Source organism: Setaria viridis, chromosome 2 (genome assembly GCF_005286985.2).
Source record: "Setaria viridis chromosome 2, Setaria_viridis_v4.0, whole genome shotgun sequence".
Lineage (NCBI taxonomy): Eukaryota > Viridiplantae > Streptophyta > Magnoliopsida > Poales > Poaceae > Setaria > Setaria viridis.
Genome location: NC_048264.2, coordinates 1094726 through 1117988, shown reverse-complemented (window position 1 = coordinate 1117988; position 23263 = coordinate 1094726). Strand labels below are relative to the sequence as shown.

The following is a 23263-nucleotide window of genomic DNA, read 5'->3' as shown; positions in this document are numbered from 1 at the left end:
CATTCATGGAAGACGCAAAGAATCCACACTTACTTGGAGACACCAAACTGGAGAACCTCAACCTACAGAGGATTCCGTTGTGAGGCGCTCTGACCTAAAGCTCCCAGCGTATCACTTCGATAGGACACGACTACATTATCAGCAAGAATTGGACATCTTAGTTCTGAAGCAAGAATAAAAATCACGTTTCGATCACACAGATAGCCCAGAACACGATTCAGAGATAAACCACAAACAAGTGCGTACCCTTTATCAGGCAGAGATCGATCAGTCACCCAGCCTTTTCCTATGTTGTCTTTAGGAGTTCCTGTGCTTCCTTCACGAGAGAAGCGAGAGACCTGGCAGGCTTGATCACCTCACGATCGTTCCCAGCGAAGAGCAGGCAGTCATCAACCTCTGACATGGTTTCCAAAGTCTCCGCCAGTGTTTCCTCGAAATTATGTTCATTGAAACGTTGGATGCAGCTGGGCTGGGCTTTAATCATAGCTACCACCACGTGGCATGTAAGCTTCACTACTTCCAAACACTCAGCCGTGCAGTGCTTGTTTACTTTTAGTATCTCCTTGAGCTTCTTCACCATTGTTTCATCTCCAGGGGTGGCACGAGCAAAATCTTCTCTACTCATAGCATTCTTGTTGCACATCACCACGGCGAGGGATAACATGGCTGCCATTGATTTTATTTCCTCGGATTGCTTCTCGATTGCATGAATGAGAATACGTAAAAGGGAAGCAACAAACACAGTTACTTCCATTTTACTAGGTAATATCAGCTTACTGAGCCCCTGCAACAACATAATTTAACAAAAAGGATCAGCAAAGTCATAACCATATCATACATGATACAGATTCATGCATGCAGCTCATCCCTGGTCTAAGAATGATGTTGTTTTATCTGTACATAAACTATTTGAAAGAACTCAATAATTAGATTGAACAAATTAAGGTGCCCCCCTGGAATTTCGTTTGTATATCTATCTAATGCAAGTACTAATTAGAAAATACAAATATTAAATATATTATGAAATGATATATAATTTGGATCAGAAGGGATACTAATGTTGACCCATGAAATGCATTTGAACTCTTGGGAAAAATATTCTACACTGCAGAAGTAAGATAATTTACTGACATTTGAGAGAATGGGAATAAGTTCAAAAGCGATGTAGAGGTAGAGTACATAGCGAGTTACCTCCGTCGGCAGGCTTTCAATTATTGTTAAAGCCTTTTTGGCTGCATCTGCATTTGTTCCCATTTTACTAGATAGTATTTGATCATGCTCCTGCAACATGATTTAACACAAGAGATCAGCAGTGTTATAATAATATTTTACATGATACAGAATGATGCATTTCATCTCTAGTTGAAGGACTATGTTGTGTTATCTGTACATAGGTTATTGACAGGAGTTAATGAATTACTCGAACACAAGTTAAGATGGCCCCATGTGGTTTCATATGTATATCTATGCAAATACCCATTAGCAGCTTGGATGGATATCAATGACAAAACTGCCTAGCAAATAATAATATCACAATAATAAACTATCTTACAAAATGACATATAGTTTAGATCCAAATGGAGACTAATTTTGATACACTAAATGTGTTTGAACAGTTAAGGAAAATATTTCTACACTATAAAGGTATAAGAGAATTGATTGACATCTAAGAAATTGGGAATGGGATCAAAAGTGATTCAGAGGTAGAGATAGCGAGTCAATAATTTACCTTGGTCACTAGGTTTTTCGTTTCTCTAGCAGCACTTACGGCTGCATCTGTATAGTTTCCCATTTTACTAGATAATATTTGATCGAGTGTCTGTAACAAACATAATTTAACACAACGGATCAGCAATCTTATAATCATATTATACATGATAAAGATTGACGCAAACCATCTCTAGTAGAAGAAATATGTTGTTTTATTTATGCATAATTTATGGAAAGGAGTTAACTCATGTCTAGTCGAAGAAGGATGTCCTTTTATCTGTATTTAAATTATTGAAATGAGTTGATGAATTGCTTGAATAAATTAAGATGGTCCCTTGTAATTTTTATGCAAGTAGCAGCTAAGATGGATATTGATGACAAAATTGCCTAGAAAAAGTAATAATACTACAATTATAAATTATCTTACTACAATGACATATATTTGGATTGGAAAGGATACTAATGTTGGCGCACTAAATGTGTTTCAGTGTTTGAGGAAAATGATTCTAAACTACAAAAGTGAGAGAAATTTACTGCTGACAGATGAGACAATGGGGACAAGATCAAAAGCGATGTAGAGGCAGCAAGTTACCCGAATCACTAGGTTTTTCTTTTGTATAACAACCCTTTTGACTGCATCTTCAGTTTTTCCCATTTTACTAGATAATATTTGATCAAACACCTGCCGCAACATAATTTCACACAAGAGATCAGCAATCTTATAATGGTATTATACATGATACATGTTAAGTTATTGAAAGGAGTTAATGACTTACTTGAAGAAAAAAATTTAGATGCCCTCTTGTAATTTCTTATGTTCATCTATCTAATGCAAGTTCCAAATGCTCCCCCTATTTCAACAGGTGAGATGTTTAAGTTTTTTCTTTTTGTCCTAAGTCAAACATCTCTAAGTTTGACTGAATTTATAGAAAATGCATCAACATCTACAACACCAATAATTTCACTAAATCTGCCATATAATATGCCTTGGTAGTTCATTTATTTGGTATCATAATTGTTAATATATTTTTATATAAACTTGATGAAAATTAGAAAGTTCGGGCAAAACTAAAACACCTTACATTTTGGAACAGAGGGATTAGCAGCTAAGTTGGATATTTATTATAGAAAAGAAATCCGAGAAACAAATAATACTAAAATTATAAACCACCCCCTCTGTTTTCAATGTATAATATTTAGGATAAGTTCCAAAACAGTGGTTGTATCTTTCTAAAATAGCATATAATTTGGACCTAGACCCACTATATACGTTTGAACTGTCCGGGAAATATTTGTATACACTACAGAAGTAAAAAGAAATTCACTGAGAAATTGCGAATAAAAAGATCAAAAGTGAGGCAGAGGTAGCGATCAGTTACCTTGGTCAATAGGTCGATTGCCTCTTGCTTGGAAAGTTTATCAGCAACCTTAACATCTGTTGCCGCGCCAAGGGGAAGCAGTCTGGCCAGCGCTTCCCCTGCTTTGCGCCTCAGTCTGGTGGCCTTATGTTCTCTGTCTGCTCGTTCTAGTTCGGCTATAGTACTGTCAGCCACGTCCACTGTAGCCATGTCCCCTGCAGTATTGCTGGCCTCTTTCTCAAGGAAGATTCGTACCAGGGCCTTTAAAAGCTTTTCGAAATCCAGTTTCTTGAAAGAATCATCAAAGGCTAACTCTGCCAGGATCTCCAGGGCTTGTTCATGCAGTTCTTGGGCACTTTCACTACTGTCAGCAAGCTCCAAAATAGCCATCAGGTTACTGGCGGCTTCCGTTTTACTTGCCAGCTCCTGGCGCAGCCTTGTGGCGCCGTCTCCAGGGCTGCTAAGTAGCCTGCTCACCACTGTGAGTGACTTGTTTAGCATTCCAACCATTTTTTTGTCCCGTGCATTGCTGAGGAAGTCATGGCTGCTCAGTGGCGATGTAATCTTAGCGACCAGCCGTTGGTGTCTGCTGATCTCCGTGCAGTTTCCTTCGTCTTGTGTGAGCCTCTCAAGAATCAACAGGCCTTGAGAAATCAGCTCCTTGGCTCCTCTAAATTCGTTGGGAAAAACTGCTGTACGCTCTTTACATGCCCACGGATAAATTCGATCACTTGTCGCCATGCCTCACGGCAGTCGTTGATAAAATCCCATACCATCAAAGCTATTCCTTTTCTCTTGGCTAAACTGGCTTGTTGGTGTTCATGGCCATCAGTTTGGTCTTTGATGGGCACTGCCATGTAGGCATCATCTTGATGATGCTGGGGTGTTTCATGTTGATCCTTTTTATCATCAGGAAGAAGTCTATTTTGAGGATTCTCCGATGGACGACAAGTAGTAACTTGTGGCTCACAGTAGTTGCTTCTTTCAAGTAGGGAACAAATGCATTGTACTATACCCGGGAAGTGTGTTATATTGATACTAGTGGCAAGATGAGCCACAATCCTTGCGGCGCGCTCTCTGCTCTCGATGATGTCATGAGCTGCGCCTCTCCGACCAATCATGCCGATCAGATTCTGAATAGAGATCCTTGAAGACAGTAGCTGCCGTCTTATAGATGCATCCGTGTCGTCGAAGAGCTTGTCTAATACCCTTGCTCCCCATAGATAGTCATCATCCCCAGATGCAGACTGGAGCAACCCAATAGCGTATGTGATCAAGTCCCAGTTGCAGGGCAGCTTCCCGTCCTTGCTAAGCTTCTTTTCTGTTTCTGAATAGTACATTCGAACTGCTTGTTGTCGGTAACCCCATTCTTCCTCAAGCCCAGAGTGCCTGTTCGTCAGAAGCTGCATGTATTTTCCATTAAGGTAAATGACTATGTAGTACAAGCTGAATAAGCTCTGCAGCAGATGTAGAGCATAGAAGATGTCCAGTGCAGCGTTCAGTTTTGCCGCCGCTCCGTTGGCGGCAATGTCTCGGCCATGTACAAGACGCGACACTGAGACTCCCAGGCTCACAAATGGCGAAGACAGACAGAGGCATAAATAACAAGCGCCTATGATCCACTTCACTAGTTGCATTGTACCCAACATGCTGATTATGGCCTTGTGCGCCTTGATCCACTTCTGTTGCCGGAGCATACGTATTATACGAATTTTGTGCCCAAAACATATTGAAGTTTCCATCAACCTGCAGGATAATGTGTGTATTGTCGGTGAGAGAGATATGACAAGTAAAATTTATTGAAGAGATCGACTTCAATGACAGGATTGTAAAATTGCAATTGAAGAGAGATGGGAAACCGGCCTCGATGCCACGACGAAGGTGAGTGCGGTGAGAAGCCAGAACTCCTTGGGTGGCAGATCGTGGACGACGAAGCCGCCGAGGAGCACCACGGCGGACCAAGACACTGCCAGGAACCTCAGAGCTCTTATAATCTTAGCTGTCCCCGCCAGAAGCCCCAAGAAGCGATTGATCATCAGCTTTTCCGGCCTGGGGATGATCCTCGTCTCTTCCATGATTCGATCTCAACTCTGTCTCTCTGATCAAGGGAAGCTAGTAATGCTAGCTGCTTCCAGTTCCAGATGAAGGAAGGAATTAATCTGTCGTTGGCGAGATGAGAATGGTACGTTCATCACTTGGATGAGAATGGTGCTTTCTGTTGTTTCATGCTCGAGCTCAAGAAATGTGTGGACGGCGTTGGGCGTCCGAGTCTTACGCCATGGATGGTGCTTTCTGTTGTTTCATGCTCGAGCTCAAGAAATGTGTGGACGGCGTTGGGCGTCCGAGTCTTACGCCATGGACGCGTAGTGCGTGAGAAGCTCATGCATGTGCTCCTTCCTTCTTTTAGTTGTATGTGCATACCAATCAAGGACAAATAAATTACAGAGAAAAATAGTTGCATGTGTACGATCGAGACACAACAAATTAATCAGTTAAAAAACATAGGAAAATGGATCCAACAATTTTCAACGAGCAGCTAGTAGCATTTTCTTTTCGCATGCACTGCAGTAGGTACCAAAATAGAAATTACAAAACTCTCATACCCATATAAAGTTTGGAATCATCCGAGATCATATATGAAAAAGTTACGAATTTATTTGCATAGAAGCATTTATAGGGGCGGGCCATGCCACAGTAACTTCATGTTCAGATCCTCTAAAATTGTACTATTTCTTGCTGGCCGTAAACTTTTTTGTACAGTTTTATTAAAAAGACTGTATTAATAATACTGTACAAAATCCTATGTTAATACTCTATAACAATATCCCATAGTGAACAAGGCTACAATTGTCCTCATGGCATAAGTTATCAATGAAAGTGTTGGGAGCTTCTACAAAATGCATACCAAAATCTTACAATTTCCTAAATCTTATTAGCCTGCCCTAAAAAAACGCAGTCAATTTTGCTGTTTACTGCTATATATTTCAAACAGATTGCCAAAAAAACAACACGCATTTCCAGCCCAGGTACTGGAGACAAAAATGTTTTAATAAGGAGGCACACGGCACACATACCACATGTGTTGACCACACTTAAACTTCGAAGCAAACACAAGTAGCAGCTACCAACGCCTAGAGCCCCTAACAGTTCAGGCCTTCGCATGACTGGAGCTTCAAGTGCATATATATTTCTTTCCGTTATTGCCCTGGCAGCTTACTGAACGAAGGCCTGACAGCAAAAATCAATAATAGTGTAACTGTCAAGTAATTAATCAGAAATGTTGATGGGCGCACAAAGTTGTACCGAAGTTCCATTTGTCAACAGCTTCCCTGTGTGGTCTCAAATTGAAGAAATGAGTGTGTTCAAGGTGATAACACTTTGGTCCACATCAGCTTGAAACTCCTGGGTTACATGAAGGAAGGGCCTTTGGCCTAATGATGTCGTTCATCACCATAGTGAAGGAAGTACACTATCAGCATCACAAATTGTTGGAGACTAGAGGAAGATTTGGAGCAAGAGGCTTGCTGCAACAGCGTTCCTGCTGCAGATGGGACTGCATGTTTTGTATCTGCAGCAGCGTTTCTTCAGATGGGGCTTTCCTGCTTTTAGTCTGCAGCAAAGCTCAGCCGAACAAGCTCTGAACTGAAAACGAAAAAAGTAATGTAAATATGGTGTCACTTAATTTCTAATTAAGCATTTGGAGCCACCTTAACGGCATATGAATTTGCAGATTATTTAGTATTATATTGTTATTATTATAATAAAATGGTGACAACGACAAGAGAGGGCCATCTAAACTGAATAGCACAGGCAGAAGGACAATTGCCAACTATGCTGGACTTGAAATCATCCCCAAAAAACCTAACATAATCTTCCTGCGAGACTTTTAGCCTACCCATGGAACGGAATCATAGCGTGCACATGAAGCCTGTGAAAGGGGTCGTCTGTCGACAGATCATGTACTTGCTCAGCACATAGAAGGCTACGTACGTGACCCAGTGAATATTTTGCTAACGTTTCCATCTTCCAACTCGAGCCTCATGGACTCCAGCAATCTCTCGCGTTCAATACGTACGAAGAACTTGGCGATTTTAAGATGCGACATCTTGCCTCGATAGTTAGTTTGTGAACACAACCTTCTTGAGACGAGTGTCGAGGTTGGCTACAAGATTCCTGTCTCTATGACACCACACATTTCCTGGCCTTGCGTGCAATGTTTGAAAAGGTAAAATAAACACAGAAAATGTGTCAACTGCCAACCTAGCTTTATTTAGAACAAATTACGGATATATATAACAGTAAGATATGCACACTATCTGTTACAGATCGAAAACATTTAGTCACCTTGATGTACAAGGTCTCCAAGCGAGGAGAGCATTTCATAACCTCATCCAAACTAGGGTTCATGGATAAAGCTAAAACCTTCAAACCGCACACCAAGTCCATGCTACTACAGCAGGTGGCATCCTGATCAGTCAAGCACGCAGAACTAATAACATCATATCATGATCAGGAAGAAAAAGGAGGTGAATGAAGAAGGTGAATGAAGAAGGTGAATGCAAGAATGATGATGACGGGCACCTGGAAACCTGTGTTGCCAAACTGGAGCCAGGGGAAGTTGCCGGAGATTCGCCCTAGAACGTCCAATCTTGGCGCGTAGATTACCTACAGGTGCGTCCCTATACCCATGTATATGAACAACAGCAATTTTTCCAGACACGGGGCATCCTCGATGATGAGGGGCCGCAACGTGAAGGGCCGGGCCTGCCATCAAAGCTCACACCAAGGCTTCTAAGGCTATGGGACCTGACGTGGAATCGATGGCAGCAATTGTTATCGAGCAGCAGCAAGCTCTCCAGGACAGGGCAGTTGAGGAGCAAGGAATGCAGGCAGCTCTCTAAGATGGTGACATTGGAAAGGGTCAGCTGTTTGAGAAGCGGCAGGTGTAGCTCGCCGCCGGCAACGTTCTATAGTCCAGCACTATAGTCCCATTAATTGATGCTAAACAACTTCCGTGCCAAAACGCTCATTCTATTTTCCAGAGCCAGTTTCCCCTTTTGACTGACAAGCACTTGAGGCACCAGCTCTTGACATCAATGATCAAACTCCGGGAGATTGTTGAGACGATGACGCCGATGGCATCCTCGGGGAGGCGGTTGTTGATGCAGCCGAGGTGCTCTTCGTCTTCGTCTTCCTCTTCATCCTAGTCTTCAACTGTTCAACAGGTGTTCCTCGGCTTTCCAGTTTGACAAAAACTGCAGCCTGATTAGCACTAAGCATTAACATGTAAGGTTAATTAAACGATCCAGTATTCCTGTTTAATGTCATATAAAAAGAGAGGAGACATGGAAATTATCAGATTGCAATAAGGATTCAACCCGCCCATACATTAGTTTTCAAAACTAAGAGATTGCAACATTACAGTTGTTCTGAAATAAAGAATATAGGGGAATATGGCATACCAAACTCAGCTCTGCTCTGCTCATATTACAGCTGATGCGCAAGCAAGACCTATGTTTAGGTATTATAACCTGGAAGTAGATTCCTCAAGAATAAATTCATGAACATTGCTGAAAAACTGAAGTGAACACTATATTGGCGATTGTGATACATCAGGTATTCAGGTGTACCAAGTAATACATGATTTGATTTGCAAGTTGCAATCATTCCAATGACAACCAGGTGGAAAAGAACAATGGGCATCTCAAGAGGTCCTCTCCGTTTATAACGAAATATAGCACCAAATTGGACGACAAATTACAGCATTCCATGAAAAGAGATAACAAATGTCACGACACTGAAAAATGACTAAAACTCACTGGATGTTCTCACATGGAACCAATATCTCTTGTTGGTGTTGCCAGACCTACTGACGAACCCTTTGAAAGGGGTCGAGTATTGACATTTCATGTACTTGATTGGCACGAGGAAGACTAAATGATCCATTACGAGATAAAAAATCAAATCGTGCACCCTTCGAAGCCCTCTTTTTGACCTGGAGCAGCCTACGTTGTCTTCTAATCCACGCGTCGTTGCCAACACTTCCATGTTTTAACTCAAGCGTCATTGACTCCAGCACGCTTGCATTCATTACAAAGAACTTAGCAAATTCAATATGCAGCTTCCTATCATGAAAGTATGCTAGCACGATCTTTCTCAGAAGGATGTCAATAGGTTCCCGGTACTTATGAGACCATGCATTTTCCTCCCCATCGTGTGTTATCTGGAAAAGCAAACCCAACATAAAATTGGTCAGCCTAGCTTTCGACATAATACTAATAAGCGCCAAAATTAAAGATTGCAAACTGCACACTCTAGTTGGTTCAGAGACGAGTCACCTTCATGTGCAAATTCTCCAAGTGAGGAAAGCACTTCATCAAGTTAATAACCACATCCAAACAAGGTTTCATATGAGATAAAGCTAGAACCCTCACACTTGGCACCACCGTCGTCAAGCTAGCAACGGGCGATCCCTGAGTGAAATTAAGCATAGAATTTATACACAATATTGATCAGCCAAATTATGGGACATGGATCCATCGTGAATGAAGGTGAGAAAAATAACTATGCCCCTATACCTGAAGAGCCGTGGTGCCAAATTGAAGCATATGGCCTACGCCCTTGAGTTTCCCCAGAATATCCAGCCTTGGCGCAGAGATTACCGAGATGCCAATGCCCAGTCCATAAAAAAACAGTAACCTTTCTAGGCAAGGGGCGTCCTCGATGACGAGCTGTCGTAACCTAGGGTCGTCATCGAGTCCCCGAATAGAACTCACACCGATGCTCCTGAGGCTAGGGGACACGATTTTCACTCGAGAGAAGCCTCTGTTGTCACGTAGCAGCAAGCTCTCAATGGAAGAGCAGCCGGCGAGCAACGCGTGTAGGGAGCTCTCCGAGACCGTGACACTGAAAAGGGTCAGCTTCTTGAGATGTGGCCAGTGGGTAGCACCGCAATCTGGGAGGACGCATGATTCGAAGCTGGCGACGGCGAGGGTGGAGAACCGGAGCACCGATGGCGGCAGTGAAACCAGCTTAGCCATACAGCGATAATGGTCGAGGAGGATCTCGAGCTCCCGGAGGCCGTCAATGGCGGGGGACCGGAGCCAGCCATCGAGGGTCATCGTATCGATGTCCAAGCTGTAGTGGTTGAGGCCGCGGCGGTAGCTTACGTAAAAGCGGCGGCCGGGGCCCGGGTGTGCGGAGAGGACGCGGGAGATGTCGCTGGCTGGGCTGCGCCGCAATGGCTCAGGGAGGTCGAGGTTGAGGGGAGCGGAGCGCCATATGTGCCGCCACCGGGAGGAGAGGACCTGCGTGCGGGCGCCGTCCCTGGTGGGGAGGAGCGTTACGATGTCGCAGAGGATGCCGTCGGGGAGGCCGCTGATAAAGTCGTCGACGAGCTCCTGTTTTTCTTCTTCTTCCAGCCTCCTCTTCTTGGCTCTCGTGGCCATCACCATGGCGGCGCGGCGGCTGGTGGCCATCAGGAATCGGAACGGGGAGATCGAGACGTGGAGCACTGCGATCCTCCCCGGGCCAGCCATATATAGCTGCCGGCTCATGGGCTTCTTCTACGCACGTTCTTGGCCCAGTCTGTTTTTTTGGCCCACTATAATCTGATTCTCTCCGTTTGACTTTTTTCTTTCTTTCAAACCCATTCAACAAAGTAGAAGGGTAGAACTTTTTTCTATACTCAATTAAAAGTATTTTTTTTCTTTGTCCATGCAAAATAAAATGCATCTTTTCTTAAAAAAAATCAGTGGGAACAACCTTCCTGAAGCATTCATTACCATTAAGAATAAGCTCTAATCATGTGGATCGGAAAAACCCACGAGCCTCGACTTCGTCTTTAAAGGACCATGATGTAACCTGAGCCGATTACGACGATGATCATATCAAAAACTACTCCGATCACAAGTCAGCCCATCTAGAGAAAGCACCGGATCCGGTGTAAAACCCAATCAGGTGTAAGCTCTATTTTTCTAATGGCTCGGCCGTCGTCATAACATTTTTGTTTAGACAAGTCCAGCTTGTCAAACGAACGCTGCCTGCCTCGTGTTTCGAATTTATCCCAGGTGAGCCACCGGCAGAAAGCAATTACTCAAGGGAACGACACAACCGGCTCTCGGCTGCTGCCTCAGCCTGAAGCTTTCAGTTGCAGTATCTGATGGTTTCACTTGTTAGCCCAAAATATCTCTTTCTCATTCCACACCATAATAGATAGCAGTTTGGGGTACATATAGACCAACCATAGTAGGTGGCTTGGAAACTAAGTAAAGCATCCAACAATTATTAAAAAGGTATCAAAGTTAAGTATATAGATAGATAAATGCACACCCAACACACAAGACTTATTCTATCAATCTCCCCCAAAGTCTTGCGTGTCTTGAGCGGCAACTCGACCATCCCAATCCTAGAGCAGAGTTCTTGGAACTTGATTCTTCCAAGGGACTTGGTAAGAAGGTCGGCGAGTTGATCCTTTGTGTTGACGTAGTTCCCCCTGACACTCCCTTCCTCCAAGCAACCTCGGATGAAGTGGTACCTCACTCTGATGTGCTTGCTTCACTCGTGAAAGATAGGATTCTTCGCCAGAGCCAAAGCAGACTTGCTATCCACCCTGAGCTCCACTGCTTCAGCATCCTTGTCAAGAAGATCGCCGAGCAGCCGAGCGAGCCAGAGAGCCGGAGTCGAAGCAGAAGAAGCAGCAATATACTCGGCCTCACAACTGGATAGGGCCACCACCTGCTGCTTGACCGGCTGCCAGCTGACGAGGCACTTGCCAAGGAAGAAGAACATCCTGCTCGTGCTCTTGCTGGTGTTGATGTTGCCGACGTGGTTGCTGTCATTGTAGCTAATGAAGTGTGCCGTCCAGGGATACCTCAGGTAGTGGAGGTCGTAGTTGAGAGTCCCCGCAACATAGCGGAGGATCCTCTTGAGGGCCTGCAGGTGCTCCGTCGTCGGTCGCTGCATAAACCGACTGACGTAGCCGACGGAGAACGCCAAGTCCAGCCGCATGTGGGCGAGGTAGCGAAGGCTCCCCACAAGCCGTCGGTAGTGTGTAGCATCCACCTCCTCAGCCGTGCTGTCATGGCTCAGCTTTAGCCTCTCCTCCATCAGTGTGAGAGCTGGGTTATAGTCGGTGAGCCCACTCAGCTCAACAACGTGCTTGCGTAGGCAGTGTGTCAAAGTGTGATGATGGAGTCGTCTAGTGCACCTTGATCCCCAAGTAGAAGGAGAGAGGTCCCAGGTCACTTATCTAGAAAACGGCCTCAATGCCAAGACGAAGGTGAGTGCGGTGAGAAGCCTGAACTCCTTGGGTGGCAGGTCGTGGACGAAGCTGCCGAGGAGCACGACGGTGGACCAAGACACTGCCAGGAACCCCAGAGCTCTTGCAATGTTGGCTGTTACCGCCCGAAGCCTCAAGTAGCAATTGATCATCAGCTTTTCCGGCCTGGGGATGATCGTCGTCTCTTCCATGATTCGATCTCAACTGTCTCATCAGGGGAAGCTAGTAATGCGCTGCTTCCAGTTCCAGATGAAGGAAGGAGTACTCTGTCGTTGGCGAGATGAGAATGGTACGTTCATCACTTGGATTTGTTAGCAAATCCCTAAACTTGTGCTTTCTGTTGTTTCTTGCACGAGCTCACGACATGTGTGGACGGCGTTGGGCGTCCGAGTCTTACGCCATGGACGCGTCGTGCGTGAGAAGCGCTCATGCATGTGCTCCTTCCTTCTTTTAGTTGTATGTGCATACCAATCAAGAGCAAATGAAAAATGGTTGCACGTGTACGAGACACAACAAATTAATCAGTTAAAAAACATAGGATAATATGGATCCAACAATTTTCAACGAGCAGCTAGCATTTTCTTTTCGCATGCACTGCAGTAGGTACCAAAATAGAAATTACAAAACTCTCATAGGCATGTAAAGTTTGTATTCATCCGAAATTATATATGAAAAAGTTACGAATTTATTTGCGTGGAAGCATTTATAGGGACGGGCCATGCCATAGTAATTAACTTCATGTTCAGATCCTCTAAACTTGTACTATTTCTTGATGGTAGTAAACTTTTTTGTACACTATCTGATTTTGTACAGTTTCATTAAAAAGACTATTAATAATACTGTACAAAATCCTGTGTTAATATTCTATAGCAATATCCCATAGTGAACAAGCAGGCTACAATTGTTCTCAGGGCATAAGTTATCAATGAAAGTGTTGGGAGCTTCTACAAAATCTCTACAGCTAATAAAAAAAACTAAAGAGGTGATGTTTTTACGGTCCGTCCCATGATGCCTGCCCCCGGGGGGCCGTCGATGGCAGTCATGGCGGCGCTGCTCCTCCTCCTCGCGCTCAGCGCGCTCTCGCTGCTGGGGGCCTCCGACGGAGCCGGGCCCCGCAGCGCCGGCCTCTCGCGGCCGCGTCTGCGCTCGCGCTTCCGCAGATCCGCCTCCGAGTCGTGCCTTTGTCCCCGTCGACCTCCACCGCCCCAACCCTAACGGCATCGGGTTTGACAACCTCTACCTCGACATGAATGGCATCAAGATCATTCACCCCTGTTTCCACCCCGAAGGCCGGGTACGCATTCGATCCTGCTCGATTCCGGCCTCCCGAACCCCAGCTGGTGTTTGCTCAGCTCTCGATCTCACGGCTATACGGTCTTTCTTCCTGCAGCCGGCGCCCACCACCTTTGAAGAGGTGTTCGAGTCGATTTTTGATTACATCGACCACCTTTTCGGCCTTGTCCGATCCGCCCCAGGAAGCTCCTCTGCATGGTCATTGGTGAGTCGCTGCTGCTGTGATGCTACCTGTAATGTACCCAGCTTGGGCTATGCGTAACAAGCTCAGTCATTTTTGCCACGTAGATGGTGTTGCCCTGAAGCTGTTTGTTATAATACCAAGCTAGACATGGAGAAAATCTGATTGGGTGATATGCAAACAAAAGTGATGATGCATCTTATGACCTTGATTACTTGTTTTGGTATTTCTATTCTGTTAGTGACACATTACACAGATATGAATTCTCACACCTGTAGAAGGACCATTCTATAGCTGAACTAGGCGTGGTTGATGTATTGTTTTTCCCAGTATTTCATATTTCTTGAGTACAAATAGTTTTAGGTTGTGGCCTCACTGCTATCTATTTTGTTGCAGGATCACATGAAGAGCTCCTTGAATTTCAGTAACCGAAGGTGCACCAGTTTGTGGTTGGATTCTCACAATGCAGATGGGAGCTGTTGTGTTATGTTTCCTGATATGCCATTAAAATTTCGTAATGTACAAGCACAACTTTTGTTGTTCAAAATAATGGCTTTGTCAATATTAGATCGCAAAAGCTATTTTGGAGTATTGCAATGTGGGCAGCCACATCGAATCTCATAAGTTTATCCATCTACTCATAAGTTGATATGTATTTACCCTTTGGTCTGTGTTTACCATTTGTTGTGAATTGCCGGAGCCATATGCCCATATCAAACAAATAGAATGTAGTAATATTGATCGCAATTGCTTATAAAATTCTCTGACTTTTGCATGCATCCCTTTTCTATTACTAATTCACTGTGCAACAACAACTTGAGTGTGAATAACAGTATGCTAGGTGATTGAGGAATCAAAATTTTGGAAGCTTTTTTTTTTGGTAAGGTTAGTTTGAAGAGAACTGTAAATACGATAGCCAGTGGCTTCAGCCAACTCTTTTAGGTAATGCAAAATATTCGTTGTGCTCTTGATTTAATCTTGCACTGCTAGCTCTACATTTTTTTTCACTGTGAACTTTTCAGGCTCATTGTCCGTGTTCAAGATTTTCTTGCCAATCAGATTGAACTGAAGTCGACTATTTAATTTGTGCTAGATGAGGCAACGTAGATTGTGAAGAATAGAGGAAAGAGCTGTATTACACTAGACTTGGGGCTGACATATATTTAAACATATAGTGTGTATTTTCTGAAAGTTGGTAGGTACGTATCTATACAATCCTATACATACTGCAATACTGTTGCTGAAAGAAATTTTCCAGTTTATTGGCATTTCTTTCTCAGGTTCATATTCAGTTCGTAAAATTTGGCACACAACTATTCTCAGGCTCTTTCAATGTGAAGAATGAGGTCACTGTTGTTCATAACAAAAGAGTGAAACTATGTAGCATTGCTGCTTAGTTTGTAGTTGCATCTTGCTAGAATTTTTAGATCGTTGCTGACTTTTGCATCTCACCGGTGGACTGAATGAAGTTGCAGTTTGGTTGTTTCTAGGTAGGCATAAATTCCATTATTGCAGTGGATTGTAGGTAGGAATAAATTCCATTATTCCAGTGGATTGAAGATAGGTATAAATTCTAGGATCTTGACATGTTTAGTAGTGTACATCTCCTTTCCAAGTTTATCAGAGATTTTGACATGACTGATTGTGGTGCCCAATGTTTTTACATAACCAACGTAGTCACTGGGATCTTGCATTCAGTTCAGTTTCTGAAAAGGATAGATTTGTTCTATTAGCTAGAGAAATTACTCTGACGACAGCCCTACGATAGTGGTATGTTTTAGGACTGTAGATTTTAATTTGTCAGTGCAGTTCCTTTTATTGAGGATTGCTTCTATTAGCCCTATGCCTTGTGTATGGCTTCTCTTAGTTTAAATCTAAGATTGGTTTAGATCAGCATAACTATTGCTATCAGATGGACCACAGTACATATTTTTTTCCTTGCTAAATTTGCCAACTGACTTTTCATATTCTTTGTTCCAGTCAATTAGCTTGTGTCAACTAGAAGGTAAGAAGAAGCATTTCCATGCATGGAATAGAATGGAGGGGAGTCAAGTAGTGATCCCTCATTCTTTTTCTGCACATGAAGAGCAAGTCTACTTTTGGTAACTAGCAACGTAAGGTTGAACCTAAACCTTTTGGTTTCACGTCATTGTTCACCATTCAAAGTGGGTTAGCTTAGTGTAGGTCTTGTTCATGTGGCATCTCGTTTGAAATTTTGAAATATAACATGACAATTGGGCCTTATTCATGGATACATATTGGAATGATATTTGGATTTTCTATGTGCGTGACAAGTGAATTTTAATGTGGTTAAATGCATGAATATGCAAGTTGAATCATTATGGAGGGAAATATTTTGGTATGGTTGACCGGCAATTTTTCCTTTTTATTTCATATAAAAGATATTTATTTTGCATGTAGCAATGCACGGGCACGATCCTAGTGCATACCATAATCTTAAAATTTCCTAACTCTTATTAGCCTGCCCTACAAAAACGCGGTCAATTTTGCTGTTTACTGCTATATATTTCAAACAGATTGCCAAAAAAACAACACGTATTTCCAGCCCAAGGTACTAGAGACAAAAATGTTTTAATAAGGAGGCACACGGCACACATACCACATGTGTTGACCACACTTAAACTTCGAAGCAAACACAAGTAGCAGCTACCAACGCCTAGAGCCCCTAACAGTTCAGGCCTTCGCATGACTGGAGCTTCAAGTGCATATATATTTCTTTCCGTTATTGCCCTGGCAGCTTACTGAACGAAGGCCTGACAGCAAAAATCAATAATAGTACTGTAACTGTCAAGTAATTAATCAGAAATGTTGATGGGCGCACAAAGTTGTACCGAAGTTCCATTTGTCAACAGCTTCCCTGTGTGGTCTCAAATTGAAGAAATGAGTGTGTTCAAGGTGCTAACACTTTGGTCCACTTCAGCTTGAAACTCCTGGGTTACATGAAGGAAGGGCCTTTGGCCTAATGATGTCGTTCATCACCATACACTTTCTCAAGTAGTGTTCAGCCTTTGCCGCTGAATTGAATTTCCCTGATAAATTGATTGGGGGGTGATGGGTGAAGCATAGTGCACTGGGGTTCTCTGACACAAAGTTGCATCAATACTTGGTGAAATTGATAAGAAACTTTCTGAGCATGAGCAGATACTTGGGTAACTTCGCCATGATGGGTTTTGTATCTGCAGGAATGCAGGGAGCTCTCCGAGATGGTGACATTGGAAAGGGTCAGCTGTTTGAGAAGCGGCAGGTGTAGCTCGCCGCCGGCACCGTTCTATAATCCAGCACTATAGTCCCATTGATGCTAAACAACTTCCGTGCCAAAACGCTCATTCTATTTTCCAGAGCCAGTTCCCCTTTTGACTGACAAGCACTTGAGGCACCAGCTCTAGACATCAATGATCAAACTCCGGGAGATTGTTGAGACGATGACGCTGATGGCATCCTCAGGGAGGCGGTTGTTGATGCAGCCGAGGTGCTCTTCGTCTTCATCTTCCTCTTCATCCTAGTCTTCAACTGTTCAACAGGTGTTCCTCGGCTTTCCAGTTTGATAAAAAATGCAGCCTGATTGGCACTAAGCATTAACATGTAAGGTTAAATGATCCGGTATTCCTGTTTAATGTCATAAAAAGAGAGGAGGCATGGAAATTATCAGATTGCAATAAGGATTCAACCCATACATTAGTTTTCAAAACTAAGAGATTGCAACATTACAGTTCTGAAATAAAGAATATAGGGGAATATGGCATACCAAACTCAGCTCTGCTCTGCTCATATTACAGCTGATGCGCAAGCAAGACCTATGTTTAGGTATTATAACCTGGAAGTAGATTCCTCAAGAATAAACAAACTATGAATTATGAACATTGCTGAAAAACTGAAGTGAACACTATATTGGCGATTGTGATACATCAGGTATTCAGGTGTACCAAGTAATACATGATTTGCAAGTTGCAAAATCATTCCAATGACAACCAGGTGGAAAAGAACAATGGGCATCTCAAGAGGTCCTCTCCATTTATAACGAAATATAGCACCAAATTGGACGACAAATTACAGTATTCCATTGAAAGAGATAACAAATGTCACGACACTGAAAAATGACTAAAACTCACTGGATGTTCCTGCAAGGAACCAAATATTTCTTATTGGTGTTGCCAGACCTACTAATGAGTCTTTTGAAAGGGGTCGTGTTTTGACATTTCATGTACTTGCTTGGCACGAGGAAGACTAAATGATCCCTTACGAGATACAAAATGAAATCGTGCACCCTTCGAAGCCCTCTTTTCGACCTGGAGCAGCGTACATTGTCTTCTAATCCACGCGTTGTTGCCAACACTTACATGTTTTAACTCAAGCGTCATTGACTCCAGCACGCTTGCATTCATTACAAAGAACTTGGCAAATTCAATATGCAGCTTCCTAAAATGAAAGTATGCTACCACGATCTTTCTCAGACGGATGTTAATAGGTTCCTGGTTCTTATCAGACGATGCATTTTCCTCCCCATCGTTTGTTATCTGGAAAAGCAAACCCAACATAAAATTGGTCAGCCTAGCTTTCGACATAATACTAATAAGCGCCAAAATTAAAGATCGCAAAATGCACACTCTAGTTGGTTCAGAGACGAGTCACCTCCATGTGCAAATTCTCCAAGTGAGGAAAGCACTTCATCAAGTTAATAACCACATCCAAACAAGGTTTCATATGAGATAAAGCTAGAACCCTCACACTTGGCACCACCGTCGTCAGGCTAGCAACGGTCGATCCCTGAGTGAAATTAAGCATAGAATTTATACACAATATTGATCAGCCAAATTATGGGACATGGATCCATCGTGAATTAATGAAGGTGAGAAAAATAACTATGCCCCTATACCTGAAGAGCCGTGGTGCCAAATTGAAGCATATGGCCTACGCCCTTGAGTTTCCCCAGAATGTCCAGCCTTGGCGCAGAGATTACCGAGATGCCAATATCCAGTCCATCAAAAAATAGTAACCTTTCTAGGCAAGGGGCGTCCTCGATGACGAGCTGTTGTAACCTAGGGTCGTCATCGCATCCCCGAATAGAACTCACACCGATGCTCCTGAGGCTAGGGGACACGATTTTCACTCGAGAGAAGCCTCTATTGTCACGTAGCAGCAAGCTCTCAATGGCAGAGCAGCCGGCGAGCAACGCGTGCAGGGAGCTCTCCGAGACCGTGACACTGAAAAGGGTCAGCTTCTTAAGATGCGGCCAGTGGGTAGCACCGCAATCTGGGAGGACGCATGCTTCGAATCTGGCGACGGCGAGGGTGGAGGAGAAGCGGAGCACCGATGGCGGCAGTGGCAGCGGCTTAATAAGCCCCCTGCGCAAGCGATAATGGCCGAGGAGGATCTCGAGCTCCCGGAGGCCGTCAATGGCGGGGGACCGGAGCCAGCCGTCGAGGGTCATCGTATCGATGTCGAATCTGTAGTGGCTGAGGTAGCTTACGTGCAAGCGGCGGCCGGGGCCCGGGTGTGCGGAGAGGACGCGGGAGATGTCGCTGGCGGGGGTGCACCGCAATGGCTCTTGGAGGTCGAGGTTGAGGGGAGCGGAGCGCCATATGTGCCGCCACCGGGAGGAGAGGACTTGCGTGCGGGCGCCGTCCCTGGTGGGGAGGAGCGTGACGATGTCGCCGAGGACGTCGTCGGGGAGGCCGCTGATAATGTCGTCGACGAGCTCCTGTTTTTCTTCTTCTTCCAGCCTCCTCTTCTTGGCTCTCGTGGCCATCACCATGCGGCGCGGCGGCCGGTAGCCATCAGGAATCGGAACGGCGAGATCGAGACGTGGAGCACTGCGATCCTCCCCGGCCGGGCCAGCCATATATAGTTGCCGGCTCATGGGCTTCTTCTACTCATGTTCTTGGCCCAGTCTGTTTTTTTTTTGGCCCACTGTAATCTGATTCTCTTCTTTGACTGTTCTTTCTTTTAAACCGATTCAACGAAGTAGAAGTGTAGACCCACACCGCACAGAGCCCCGATGGATTTTTTTTCTATGCTCAATTATAAGTACTTTTTCTTTGTCCATGCAAAATAAAATGCATCTTTTTTAAAAAAATCAGTGGGAACAACATTCCGGAGGCATTCATTACCATTAAGAATAAGCTCTAATCATGCCTCGACTTCATCTTTAAAGGACCATGCCGTAACCTGCACTAGTAACTCACATTTTCATCCACCCCTTTTATCCCGATTTAAAGTTGATCCGGAATAAATGATTCACTAACCGGAACTAAACCACCCCCCACTGGTGGGGGGCTCACCAACCGGGACTAAAGAACCCGTTTAATCCCGGTTGTAAAGACTAGTGGTCTGGAGGGGCCTTTTATCCCAGTTGGAAATAACAACCGAGACTAAAGGGCCCCCTTTTATCCTGGTTGGTGTTTCCAACCGGGATAAAAAGTCCCTACCCTCGTTTTTCGTGTGCCCCCTCCAATTCCCCTCTCTCTTAATAACCCTCCAATTCCCCTCTAGGCTTCCTTATCTCTTCCTTCCTTATCTCTTTCTTCCTCTCTCACGCGCGCTTACTGGCAGGCTTCACTGGCGCCGCCACTTCTCCCTAGCCTCCCTACCGGCCGGCGCTGCCGCCCCCTCCCCTCACTCCCGGCGCCGCCCCTCCCCTCCCTCCCGGTGCCGCCACCCCCTCTGCTGCCCTCTCCTTCCCCCTCTGCTCGCCCCTTATTGCCAGTGAGGAACAGCAGCGGGGCGAGGTGCAGGGCAGCGGAATAAGAGGTGGCCGGCCGGCAGCGAGCTCGGTGGCCAAGTCAGTGTAGTTGTGGTGAGTTCTTGCAGTTTTTTGTTGCAGGCGGCGGCGACGCTTGAGGAGCAGCAGTAAGAGGTGCGGTGGCGGTGAGCTCGGTGCAGTATTAGTGTTGTTGTGGTGAGTTTTTGCAGGCGGCGGCGGCGGGCAAGGAGCGGCGGGTGGATGTGGTGGAGGAGGCGGCGGCGCGAAGCGGAGCAGGAGGCGGCGGGGCCGGAGCAGGCGCACCGGCGCGAGCGAGCGAGGCCGGAGCAGGCGCGCCAGTGCAGGGTGCGGGTGGTGGCGGGATGCGGTGGCTCGGCGGCGACGCACGGAGGCCAGTGGCGTGGGAGCCGAGGCGGGCCTCCGCCCGCCGGTGCTTTTTTTATTTTTTTAGAAAACTCTTTTACCCCGGTTGGTATACCAACCGGGATAAAAGGGATCTTTAGTCCCTGTTGAGTGACTCGGGACAAAAGGTCCCTCTTTTATCTCAATTGTTTTATCTCGGATGGTTTTTCAGGAGATTTGCTTCCTACGAACCGGGACTGAAGGCGAGTTCTCTACTTAGTGCTGAGCCGATTACGATGATGACCATATAAAAAACTACCCCGATCACAAGTCAGCCCATTTAGAGAGAGCACCGGATCAGGTGTAAAACCCAATCAGGTGTAATCTCTATTTTTCTAATGGCTCTGCCGTCGTAATAACATTTTTGCTACGAAATGAAATTTCTAAAGCATTGTCATGTCTTCCATCAAGCATTGTAATCCTGCATGTCCCTAGGAAGCCACCATACAAAACAAGGCCATATATGTCACCATAGAAAAGGAGTGGTCACTAACAAGCTAACTGGGATTTCTTATATCCATCTAAAATGGAATACTTTGAATCTCATTGTCTGGCCAAGATGTATTAGAAGAGGGTGAAGAACTGAAGATTGGGTGTGCTCACAGTCACAGATCACGGCTTTTGCTGGGACAGGGCCAAAGTTCAGCGAGAATTTTTCATGGCTATCCTCAAAAACAAGCATCATCTAGACGTACACTTGGAAAGTGGAAACATACAGAAAATATCTTATTTTTACATGGTGGTTGTAGCCTAGCTATATAAGCTGTCCATTGCTGTTAGCATGGATGCAATGATTGTAAAAGGTTAACAAGGTAGCTAAGATTTCTTATAACAAGCCTATGTTAATTATCTAAAAAAATTGTTACTGAACCAACGCCAACTAGTTCAATTTACAATGAGCACCACGTTGAATCGCATGATTTACCATGAATATATCAGCATGAATCAAAAACACCAAGCACGTTTGCCAGTGACGTGCCAAGAAATGCGAATTTATATTACAAACATATTAGAAAAGGGTGAAGATTGAGTGTGCTCAATGGTCATTGCTCAACAATATTGTAGGAACACATGGAGAAAATCAAACAAGGAAGAATTTTTCATGACTTCTCAGATAGTCAGATAACAGCATCCCAGCCTAGTCACGGAGTTCACTGGTCAGTGGCCAAGATACAAGCCCAAATAATGCCACCTAGCCTAGTAGCCACTAACAAGCTAAAAAGGCCATATCAGCTGTTCCAAGTTGAAAACCTCAAAAATGTTGATCTTTGCTTTTTTTAGGGCAAAATTTTTTTAGGGCTTTATGATATGCTTAAGCTGCAACTCAAAACTAAGAGTTGTATTTTTCCAATTTGGAGGTTAAAGTTTCTGATCAATCCCTAATCAACTCCACGGGCAGCATTTAAGTTGACATGAACCAAAACCCCCTTTTCAAGCTGAAGCAAACTACGCTGCTCTGCAACAATTTCTTTATTCTCAATGTGGATTCCACCCTCAAATCCTATTGGCTCCAGCATTTTTTGCATCAAATAAAAAGAATGGCATGAAATTACATTGTTGACTTTATGCCTTAATTTGTTTTGCAGCACTAGTGGATTGAGACGCATACATGCAATTGGCTAATCATATGTTAATGTAAGATTTTGTATAATACGTTATATACGAGGACATGGCTTGGAGGGCAAGTAACCCTCCTAAAGATAAGGAACATTATCCCGGAATTACAATCAATCTATACTCTAACCGTTAATGATAGAACAGGACCTCTTAGACACGCTAAAACTATTTGCAGGGAGGAGAAAATTACAAGTCTCCAATTTCATGCACCATGGTATAACGTAAAAAAGCATAAGTGGAGTTACAAGAACAAACTTAACACACATGCCGCATCAATTTATTTATGCAATGAAAAAAATGAAATAAACCAACTTTTTTTTATTCCTATTGCTTCCACTTTTAAATGGTTGATGCGCTGTGTAGTAACATGTACTTTGGTTCTATATTTATTTCTTCTTAAAATAATGATGCATAGCTCTCTCCTTCCCGTTCGACAAAAAAACAAATTAAACTAACCCTGTAAACCAACAATCTAAATTTAAAAACATTGCAGAAAACTCATAAATAATTACCCTGCAAAGATTGCCCAAGTTCCACCTCAAAACAGATCAGATAACTAAGGGGTGGATACAGACTAATATACCATTACTGTAGAGAGATAGATGGGAAACACCACAAGCCCTAACGAGGGGGGGTTGACCTCTATATATATAGCCAATGTGACTTGAAGTACAAGGAATACAATCAGGTGTACATGGAAA

General features: G+C 44.1%; 3 protein-coding genes across 3 annotated transcripts; all 3 read right to left on the bottom strand.

Moving 5' to 3' along the window:
* Positions 1–8094: 8094 nt before the first annotated feature.
* Positions 8095–10596, bottom strand: LOC117842653 (putative F-box/LRR-repeat protein At4g15060). The gene is made up of 4 exons (XM_034723145.2): positions 9647–10596; positions 9407–9541; positions 9064–9291; positions 8095–8271 (listed from the first exon to the last, which is right to left on the bottom strand). The coding sequence occupies exons 1-4, from the start codon at positions 10544–10546 to the stop codon at positions 8095–8097; spliced, it is 1440 nt and encodes a 479-aa protein (XP_034579036.2). The 5' UTR covers positions 10547–10596.
* Positions 10597–11624: 1028 nt separating this feature from the next.
* LOC117842649 (secreted RxLR effector protein 161-like) lies at positions 11625–12176 on the bottom strand. Its single transcript, XM_034723141.1, has one exon. It carries the CDS (start codon positions 12174–12176, stop codon positions 11625–11627), a length of 552 nt encoding a protein of 183 aa, XP_034579032.1.
* A 5794-nt stretch (positions 12177–17970) lies between these two features.
* Positions 17971–19651, bottom strand: LOC117842642 (F-box/LRR-repeat protein At3g03360-like). The gene is made up of 3 exons (XM_072291722.1): positions 18717–19651; positions 18507–18607; positions 17971–18409 (listed from the first exon to the last, which is right to left on the bottom strand). The coding sequence occupies exons 1-3, from the start codon at positions 19593–19595 to the stop codon at positions 18004–18006; spliced, it is 1386 nt and encodes a 461-aa protein (XP_072147823.1). The 5' UTR covers positions 19596–19651; the 3' UTR covers positions 17971–18003.
* Between the last annotated feature and the right edge of the window lie 3612 nt (positions 19652–23263).

What these genes read in the sequence shown, in the direction of transcription:
- LOC117842642 (XM_072291722.1), bottom strand. Translation starts at nt 19,595, where the DNA reads ATGGTGATGGCCACGAGAGCCAAGAAGAGGAGGCTGGAAGAAGAAGAA. An exon ending in TTGGCACCACGGCTCTTCAG is followed by an intron (nt 18,608 to 18,716) that starts GTATAGGGGCAT and finishes AATTTCACTCAG; the next exon opens with GGATCGACCGTTGCTAGCCT. An exon ending in GTGGTTATTAACTTGATGAA is followed by an intron (nt 18,410 to 18,506) that starts GTGCTTTCCTCA and finishes GGCGCTTATTAG; the next exon opens with TATTATGTCGAAAGCTAGGC.
- LOC117842649 (XM_034723141.1), bottom strand. Translation starts at nt 12,176, where the DNA reads ATGGAGGAGAGGCTAAAGCTGAGCCATGACAGCACGGCTGAGGAGGTG.
- LOC117842653 (XM_034723145.2), bottom strand. Translation starts at nt 10,546, where the DNA reads ATGGCCACCAGCCGCCGCGCCGCCATGGTGATGGCCACGAGAGCCAAG. An exon ending in TTGGCACCACGGCTCTTCAG is followed by an intron (nt 9,542 to 9,646) that starts GTATAGGGGCAT and finishes AATTTCACTCAG; the next exon opens with GGATCGCCCGTTGCTAGCTT. An exon ending in TGGAGAATTTGCACATGAAG is followed by an intron (nt 9,292 to 9,406) that starts GTGACTCGTCTC and finishes TTGCTTTTCCAG; the next exon opens with ATAACACACGATGGGGAGGA.